Here is a 10,000-nt window from a genome sequence, read left to right as displayed (position 1 = left end):
GCTAGTGATAATGAAGAACATATTCTATTGGATATACTGAAAGTGGAATTTGTGATACTGAAGAATCTAATTGCAGTCATCGCAGATGGGGGTTGAATGGTCCTGACACACTGGTCTTTTGCAGTGTAGGCAGTAGTTCTTGGTCTTCCTGTCAGACTTCCGGTCACACAAGGCACATCGCTTTCTCATAGAAGAGGTACCCCGCTTGCTGATGGGGCATGTTCAAGCCAAAGACCGTTCTGATGGTCATCAAAGTACTTTTGTGCATCCCCTTGAAGTTCATCCTCTCCTCTGCCCATGGCCGTATCATCTCTTCTGCTAGCTCAATCAGATACTTCCGGCGTGATGAAAGTTCCGCCTGTCCATCACGTTTCCTCATTTCATTGCAGGTGATATGGGAGTTGACACCGGCGGCGTTGACCAGTCCGTACATTATGCACAAAGGCCACCGTTTGGTTATTCGGCTGCACGTATATCGGGCACACATTTGATCAAACGCGTCAACCCCTTCTTTTGTGTTGTTATAATACAAGATGATTTCTGGCTTCCCACAGTCATCCATAACAGGTTGTTGGTGCATTGAGGAGATCAACGGCACAAATTTTTTCTTCTTCTTGTCAGGTAAATGTGACACAAGTGCCATGGTTGTGTCAAAGAGGAAAGACGTGCACCCTTTTCTGATGACCGTCTTGTCTGTCATCAGAGCTGGTACTTGTGGCTTCTTGTCCCTCAGTGTGCCTACATATGTGAGCCCATAATTTTTCAAAAGATCTTGTACAAGGGGGATAGATAAGAACCAGATGCATGTGTGGGAATAGAGTGGCTAAAATGTGGCGAGATGTCACATCTTATGATGATATGAGAATAGTGTGAGAAGAAACATATCAACAGAACAGAAAATATCAAACATTTATATGTGATACAAAATATGTGATACAAATTAAATTTGAACTAAAAGAGGGGAAGGATGAAATAAATTACAGCTGTATGTGTGGGAATAGAGTGACTGAGGTGCCCTAAAATGTGGCGAGATGTCACATTTTATGATGATATGAGAATAGTGTGATCTTGTTGTGAGAAGAAACATATTAACAGAACAGAAAATATTAAGCATTCATATGTGATACAAATTAAATTTGAACAAAAGAGAGAAGGATAAATCAATAAAAAAAAAAAAATGTGGCGGAATGTCATGCTTTGTGATAATATGAGTATAGTGTGACCATGATATGAAAAGAAACTCACATTACCAGAACAGAAATTAAACATTGTGATAAAAATTAATGTAATCAAAAGAGGGAAAATGGAATAAATTAAATAAATAAATTAGATATATTAAATAAATAAATCAAATAAATTAAATAAATAAAATCAAACTCGGATGTATGTTTTTCTGTTGATAAAAAAGAAGAAATTTTTATTTACCCATAAGTATAAATGATAAAACATTTATATGACATGAACAAACCTCAGGTAAAGTGGGGTCTGACAAACCCCACGCTACTCACACCTCAGGTAAAGTGGGGTCTGACTGACCCCACGGTACTCACACCTCAGGTAAAGTGGGGTCAGACGGGCTCAAAAGCTCTATAAAGCTTATATAGAGCAAGATTCAGGAATGACCCTATCACCCCATTAAACTACTCCACTGATCAAGAAGGTATATGGGAGTACATATCTGTATGTAATATATTAGTATATTAAAATTAAAAAACAAAAAAGTATGGGGTCTGTCTGACCCCACTTTACCTGTTAAGGGTTAACCATGGAATGCTATCTATGAGCGCGCGAATTTGCACCTCCTTGAAAACCACCATAGTATTCCACGGTTAATAGGCCTACATACAAAATTAGGCTACGTCGATCTTGTGCTTACTCGAAAATAAACTAGTCGAGGTGAAGTAATTATGTTTCTTTTTTTTCGTATCTACTTGAACATTTCAGTTACTCCAAAGTTTAAGTCTTAAACCTTGGAGTAACTGAAATGTTCAATATTTATATTATGATAGCCCAGTTTCTTAAACTTTAAGAAACTGGGCTATTATAATATAAATATGATAAGTTCATGAACAGTACTAGTATCTGTGCGTCACACTATCGAGAGAGAGGGAAAATGACTCGGGCTGAGCGCCATCAGTCAGCAGCCTCAGCTTTGATTTCAGCAATGCCAGTCATGCGATAATTATCTTACAAATATGAAAATTTGAACCTGTGTACAATGTACAATAGTTTAGCAGCAGTACGATAATACAATAATTATTCATGAGTGTGTGCAGCATTTTGGGTTTATATATAATATTATTAATAGCTTTTCAGTTTAATTATTGCAAATAGAGCAACCAGTAATAGATTATTTTTATCTTTCCGTTTTCTGCTAGGCCTATCGCTCGTCTCCCTGCGTCTATCACTACACCTCCTTCCAACCAACACCACCCACCCCCTCAAGACCCTCCCCTCCCTGACGACTGAGGCGGCGAGGCTATCCTTGTCAGTTGGAATCCGTTTGAGTTTTCATTACATTTAATTGCTAGTCACAGCAATTAAACCGTGACAGAATTCTTGACACTGCCTTGGTTAATAATAGAGATAGGTTGGTATGATAGTTTGGGCAAATCCAACTGGCAACGCTGGCTTAGATCAGCAACACTGCAGCCGTGCAGCATGCTCATTTTCAAGGCCACCACACGGGGATTTGTTTGGCGGGCCGGATGAAATTATGCAGCGGGCCGGATGTGGCCCGCGGGCCATAGTTTGGAGAGCCCTGGGTTAGAGGATGGGTAATAATTTAGTGCTCATCAACTGGCAGATTCAAACCATCTTGGTGCGTCCAGAGGTTGGCAGTAGACCTTTTGATTCGTAATGAAAATGGAGAGGACAATTGGCTGGTTTTGGCAAGTTGTAAATACCTACTTTTGTCACATTCACATTGGAAATATTATTGTACGACCAAAAATTGATGTAGCGACAACCGTCACAGCCTTCATGGCCTGTTACCTTGCTTCCTAGTGCAGATCTCGACTGGTTCTGAACAAGACAACTGGCTACGATCTACTAGAGTAAATCCGTAGAGCGAAACCGCCTTTTACTTGCTCCGCTACTTACATCGTTTCGAAAGTGTAGATCAAACCTTTATCTTTTACTCTCTATCTCTCTCGTCCCCTCAACATATCTCTTTCTCTCTTCCTGTATCCCTCACCTCACGCTATATATCTCTCAATAACTTCTCCCGCTATCTCTCTCTCTCTCTCTCTCTCTCTCTCCTCTCTCTCTCTCTCTCTCTCTCACTTGTAACCTTCTTGGGTTGGGGGTTACATAGGGAGGACTTAATGCGGGCGAGATAAACTTCAAAATGGGAGTTTTCTTCTTATTAAAAATTGAGGCAATCTGGTTAAATACTGTACACATTTAGTCACTAGGGCACGTTACGCACTGTACACAATTGATCTAGGGCACGACACACACCGACTGCTCCTTGAGTCGTGCAGTCCGGTTTTGTTTCCGGAAATGCTGAATCTGCTGAATTTTGAGGTGCTCGCAGTCACCTTGTCAAGATTTTTAGTAAGGCTGTTTGGCCCTTTACAAGTTTGTTCTTGGTTCATAATTACTACAAACATAATATACTACATACATAATATATCCAGGGGGAAAGGGTTGAACAGTATTGTGTTCCCGTGTGTTAATCCGGGTTGGCGATTGACTGCATCTATGGCGTGCGTTTGTGTGTCTGTGTGTCAGTCCGCTTCCGTGCGCTGAGCTAAATTGTTGATTCGGCTAGCGCCGCTCTGGGGCTCGGACCGGATGTGTGTGGCGCCACCATATCCCTCTATCAGTAAGCCTTCTGTGTTGGAGTACTGGATTTGGGGTGGGTCATTAAGTGATTCGTAAAGAGCTCTGGGGATGAGGTTCAGGTTTGTGCCTGTATCAACCATCATCTCAACATCTGTTTGATCTAGTGTTACCTTTTAGAGCGATATAGTTGTGGGGTGGGTCGGACGTTGCGATGGTGGTGTGGTGCGTGAGGCTGGTACGCGTTCCCCCCGTTCGGTGTTGGGTTGTGTGTGTTGAGTTTGACGTTCTGTGGGAGGACGGTGTTTGTTGTGATGCCATAACTGGTCTGTTTGTCCTCTGATGAGGATGTGGTTGTGATCTTTTTTGAGAACATTCCTCGTTGGAGTGAGTTGTGGTTTTGTGTAGGTTGCAGTATTTACTTGGCCGTGTTGGTCTTGATATGTTGAGTGGGGTGGGGGGTGGGGGGTGCGTGGGTGATTGGTTTTGTTGTTGGGCTCTACATTGGGAATCTGTGTGGGAGGTAGTTCCATGAACTGAGCAAGGGGTAGTGCGGTGTTGTGTCTGTGGTTGTTGGTGTTGCTGTGCTCTACATTGGGCAGTGCGGTTTTGTGCCTGTATTTGTTGTTTTTGTATGCAGTCTCTGGTGTTGTGAGTTGTTGAAAGATGGTAGGAACACCAGGTTGATGGTTGTGCTGTATTGGAGCTAGGGGCCAGGTGTGACTGAAGGCTTTAGTCTAGCATAATGGTGCTGGTCGGAGAGGGAAATGTTGCAAGCGTTGGTTATCTCTAAGATATGATTATAAGCTAATGGGATCCTGGTGTTTAAATCCCTTCTACCTGATTCTTTTTGACACTTTGGTGGGAGTTGGGAAAGATAAAGGCCTATCTCTAGTAGTGTGTATAGGTTTTCTAATGTCATTACTTTCTTTCCTGAGATGTTTGTGAAGGTCCAAGGGCTTTGGTTTTCTAGATTTTCCCTAATTTCTTTTATTGCACTGGCAACATTGTCTTTGATGTTAGTCTGTTTTTGAGTTCTTGTGTTGTTTAGAAATGTGAGGAGAAAGTTAATGTTGTTTGTTTGTTTGTTCTGAAAGACATTAAATAGATGGGATTTGTATTCCTTGTATGTGATTCCACTAGCAATAAGGTTATCAAGCATTCGAGCCGTGGATCTATGCTCATCTGAGGCTTGTATATTCTGGCGGCATAGATTTATCTTCTCTAAGTTAGAGTAGTTAGAATTTTTAGAGAAAAAAAGGTCACATGCCGTTAGGAAGTCAGTGATGGAGAGTCCGCTAGTTTGAGAGAAGGTGGGGATTTCGGTTAGAGGGGAGATAGTCTGGTAGTTATTGACTATTGTAGGTTGGTGTTGGGATGGGTGGAGATGTTGTGATGGGAGTTGTGGGTGATGATGTTGTGATGGGAGTTGTGGGTGATGATGTTGTGATGGGAGTTGTGGGTGAGGATTTGAGGTGAAGGATATTTGACTTGACGGTTGGTTAGGAGAAGGGCAGGCTAAGTTCTCGTATGCATGGGTTGTGGGATTTGGGGGTTGTTGGTTGGGGGTTACATAGGGAGGACTTAATGCGGGCGAGATAAACTTCAAAATGGGAGTTTTCTTCTTATTTATTAAAAATTGAGGCAATCTGGTTAAATACTGTACACATTTAGTCACTAGGGCACGTTAGGCACTGTACACAATTGATCTAGGGCACGACACACACCGACTGCTCCTTGAGTCGTGCAGTCCGGTTTTGTTTCCGGAAATGCTGAATCTGCTGAATTTTGAGGTGCTCGCAGTCACCTTGTCAAGATTTTTAGTAAGGCTGTTTGGCCCTTTACAAGTTTGTTCTTGGTTCATAATTACTACAAACATAATATACTACATACATAATATATCCAGGGGGAAAGGGTTGAACAGTATTGTGTTCCCGTGTGTTAATCCGGGTTGGCGATTGACTGCATCTATGGCGTGCGTTTGTGTGTCTGTGTGTCAGTCCGCTTCCGTGCGCTGAGCTAAATTGCTGATTCGGCTAGCGCCGCTCTGGGGCTCGGACCGGATGTGTGTGGCGCCACCATGTCTGGGTGATTGTGACTCTGCCTGTCTGTCTCCCTCGCTGTCTCTCTCTTTACCCTCGCCATATCCCCTTTACCTTTCATACCTCTCCCCCAGCCTTATATATCTCTATCCCTCCCTCCTGTTATCCCTCTCTCTCTCTCTCTCTCTCCCATCATCTCTCTTTTTTCTCTCTCCCGCTCATCATATCTCTCTCTTTCATTGTCTTTCTCTCTCCTACACCCCCGCCACATTTCTCTCTTTCTCTATCTCCCTCTTTTCCCTCTTTCCCTCTTTCCCTACACCCTGTCATATCTGTCTCTCTCTGTCTCTCTCTCTCTCTCTCTCTCTCTCTCTCTCTCTCTCTCTCTCTCTCCTCTCTCCGTCTCCCTCGATGTCTCTCTTTTTACCCCCGCTATATCCCCCTGACCTATTTATACCTCCCCCCCCTAGCCTTATACATCTCTCTCTATCCTTCCCTTCTGTTATCCCTCTTTCTCTCTCCCGTCATCTCTCTCTTTTTCTCTCTCCAGCTCATCATATCTCTCTCTTTCTCCCTCTCCCTCCCCCCTCTCTATCATTGTCTTTCTCTATCTTCCCTACACCCTGTCATCTCTCTCTCTCTCTCTCTCTCTCTCTCTCTCTCTCTCTCTCTCTCTCTCTCCTCTCTCCTCTCCTCTCTCTCTCTCTCTCTCTCTCTCTCTTTCTCTCTCACTTTATCTATCTGTCTATCTATCTGTCTGTCTATCTATCCATCTATCTATCTATCTAGATACTTATATGTATATGTATATATATATATACATATATATATATATATATATGTATATATATATATATATTTGTATATATATAATATATATATATATATATATATATATATATATATATATATATATATTGGTGGAAACGTAGAAAACACCAGACTCTGGAGTAGGTAAATTTATTCCCGACGTTTCGAGTCCTGTCCGGGACTCGTCCTCAGGGGATACAATGGGATACAGAGATCACACGGTCTTAATATACTAGGTGCTACGCCCGCCGGGGGGGGGGGCGGTAACCTGTCAGAGGGGGGGGGGAGAGCAGGCAGGCGCTATGACCTGGGTCAAGCGAGAGTGTGTGGTGGTGGAGGGGGAGAAGGTAGGCGCTGTGACCTGGGTCAAACGAGAGTGTGTGGTGGCGGAGGGACGGGGGGGGAGGAGGGGAGGGGGGGGAGGGAGAGAAGTGATACCTGTCAACCTTCTTCTGACTCCTGTGTATATAGAGTTGAGTGTAATGGACCTGTTACTGCTGTCTTCGTTGGTGGCCCACGCTTGTAAGAACAATCTGCTTCCTTTCTTTTTATCACTGTACAGAACCTTAGCGCCTTGCCAGTCGAACTCGTGCTGATGCAATTCCATGTGTTTGTACACTGCCGAACTCTGATCCTTTCTGCTTACCGCCCTTTGGTGTTCCTGTAGTCTGGTACTAGCCTGCTTTCCTGTCTCCCCCACATATCTCGCTGTGCAATCGGATTAGCTGATGCTATACACCACCCCGGTGTTGGTCCAATTTGCTCACTTTGTCCTTGACTCGGGTGAGCGCTCCACCTAGCGCTGCCCAAGATTCACAAAGAGGGGGTGCCTTTAAGACCTATCATTGCTTTCAGAGGGTCCACCACATTTAAACTAGAGTCGGTGATGGCCAATAGACTCAGACGCTTGGTAGTGAGCTCGACACGGATGTTGAAAATTTCAAGTGAATTCCTGGAAAAAGTACGAGACGTAAGGTTGGAGAGTTATTAGAGTATGGTGTTTTTCGATGTGAAGTCCATGTTCACGTCTTTACCCCAAGACCTCGTGAAACGGGCGATGTTGTCCGCGATGGACTAAACAAGGGGCTACCTGGACAATGAAAAGCCTTCCACCAGTGAATTGATGAGATTGGTTAATCTGTGCCTAGACTCAACCTTTTTTAATTTCAGAGACACATTGTACCCCCAGAGGATTGGGCTCGCCAATCTCGGTAATCCTGGCTGAGATCACTATGCAGCAGTTCGAGAATAAGATGTTGCCCGCTGCACCAACATCATTGAAGCTGTGGACGCGGTATGTGGACGACGTGTTCGCAATCCAGAAGGCCAAAGATGTGGATGGGTTTCTGGAACATCTCAATAGGAAGTATGAGGCTATCCAATTCGAGATGGAGAAGGAAGTGTAAGGCGAGCTACCGTTCCTGGACGTGTTGTTGAAACGCGCGGGTGATATTTTGGTCACCAGCTTGTACAGGAAGGCAACGCATACCGACCGATTGCTGGATTTCGGCAGTGATCACCCGACCTGCCATAAGAAGAGCGTGGTGAAAACGTTGTGAAACAGGGCGGAGAGGGTCTGCTCCACAGGGACTTCGCTAAAAGAGGAAAGAAGCAGGTTGAGGAGGGTATTCCGAGACATTGGCTACCCGAATCAAGTGGTGAAAAGATGGACGGTGCCGCAGAGAAGAGAAACAGACTGGGGTGAGACACGAACAACCACAACCAGGATTTCGGTCCCCTACGTGAAGGGGGTTTCGGAAGTCGCAGCGAGGATTTTAAATAAGAATGGAGTGACCATCGCGCACAGACCCAGTAACACGCTACGTGGAGCGCTCACCCGAGTCAAGGATAAAGTGAGCAAATTGGACCAGCCCGGGGCGGTGTATAGCATCAGCTGCTCCGATTGCACAGCGAGATATGTGGGGGAGACAGGAAAGCAGGCTAGTACCAAACTACAGGAACACCAAAGGGCGGTAAGCAGAAAGGATCAGAGTTCGGCAGTGTACAAACACATGGAATTGCATCAGCACGAGTTCGACTGGCAAGGCGCTAAGGTTCTGTACAGTGATAAAAAAGAAAGGAAGCAGATTGTTCTTAGAAGCGTGGGCCACCAACGAAGACAGCATTAACAGGTCCATTACACTCAACTCTATATACGCAGGAGTAAGAAGCAGGTTGACACGTGTCACTTCTCTCCCTCCCCCCTCCCCTCCTCCCCCCCTGTCCCTCCGCCACCACCACACACTCTCGTCTCGCTTGACCCAGGTCACAGCGCCTACCTTCTCCCCCTCCACCACCACACACTCTCGCTTGACCCAGGTCATAGCGCCCTGCCTTCTCTCCCCCCACCCTATGGCAGGTTACCGCCCCCCCCCCCCCGGCGGGGGTAGCTACTAGTATATTAAGACCGTGTGATCTCTGTATCCCATTGTATCCCCTGAGGACGAGTCCCGGACAGGAATTGAAACGTCGGGAATAAATTATCTACTCCTGAGTCTGGTGTTTTCTACGTTTCCACAACTATGGTTCCCGGACTCCAGCTTTTTTCGTACACACACACACACACACACACACACACACACACACACACACACACACACACACACACACACACACACACACACACACACACACACACACACACACACACACACACACACACACACACACACACACACACACACACACACACACACCCCCACACACACACACACACACACAAACATATATATATTTATATATATATATGTATATATATATATATATATATATATATATATATATATATATATATATATATATATATATCTGCCTCCATACTGCCATCCCACCTCTCCAGTCTTTCTGTCTTCCAGGTGTCGAAGTCGATCAAGTGGCGACTAGCACCCCATCCGCCACAATACCTTTCCGTACGGACATGGAGGATGAGTTCGCACTCGACGAGGGACTCGATGCTGACCCTGAACAAGGTATATCTATAGGGTTCTACATTGTAGAGGACGGGAAACAAGTCGCCAATATCTTTTTCCTCCAATATTCTAATAACGAACTCAATCAAGTCAAAGTCAACTTCAGAACGGACAAATGGGGGAAAGCTAAAGTAATTTCTTCTAGAAGTCCCTTCAATGTTGGGAAAATCTCTCTCTCTCTCTCTCTCTCTCTCTCTCTCTCTCTCTCTCTCTCTCTATCTCTCCGTCTCCCTCGATGTCTCTCTTTTTACCCCCGCTATATATCCCCCTGACCTATTATACCTCCCCCCCCTAGCCTTATACATCTCTCTCTATCCTTCCCCACTGTTATCCCTCTTTCTCTCTCCCGTCATCTCTCTCTTTTTCTCTCTCCAGCTTATCATATCTCTCTCT

General features: G+C 44.7%; 2 protein-coding genes across 2 annotated transcripts in view; one reads left to right on the top strand and one right to left on the bottom strand.

The window, feature by feature from the left end:
• Positions 1–2,748, bottom strand: part of LOC143040822 (general transcription factor II-I repeat domain-containing protein 2-like) — a 4,561-nt gene extending 1,813 nt beyond the window's left edge. Inside the window, exon 1 of the mRNA XM_076212258.1 lies at positions 2,646–2,748. Within this exon, the coding sequence (XP_076068373.1) occupies positions 2,646–2,748 (103 nt within the window). The remainder of the gene's footprint in view (positions 1–2,645) is intronic.
• LOC143040628 (uncharacterized) overlaps positions 1–10,000 on the top strand; it is a 21,468-nt gene that overhangs the window by 4,639 nt on the left and 6,829 nt on the right. The window contains exon 2 of the mRNA XM_076211805.1: positions 9,494–9,607. Within this exon, the coding sequence (XP_076067920.1) occupies positions 9,556–9,607 (52 nt within the window). The 5' untranslated portion in view covers positions 9,494–9,555. The remainder of the gene's footprint in view (positions 1–9,493; positions 9,608–10,000) is intronic.

This window comes from Oratosquilla oratoria, chromosome 29 (assembly GCF_046742065.1).
Source record: "Oratosquilla oratoria isolate Oo_2021 chromosome 29, ASM4674206v1, whole genome shotgun sequence".
In the NCBI taxonomy this organism is placed as follows: domain Eukaryota; kingdom Metazoa; phylum Arthropoda; class Malacostraca; order Stomatopoda; family Squillidae; genus Oratosquilla; species Oratosquilla oratoria.
Note: the sequence above shows the minus strand (reverse complement) of the source record. Positions and strands in the feature narration are given on the sequence as shown.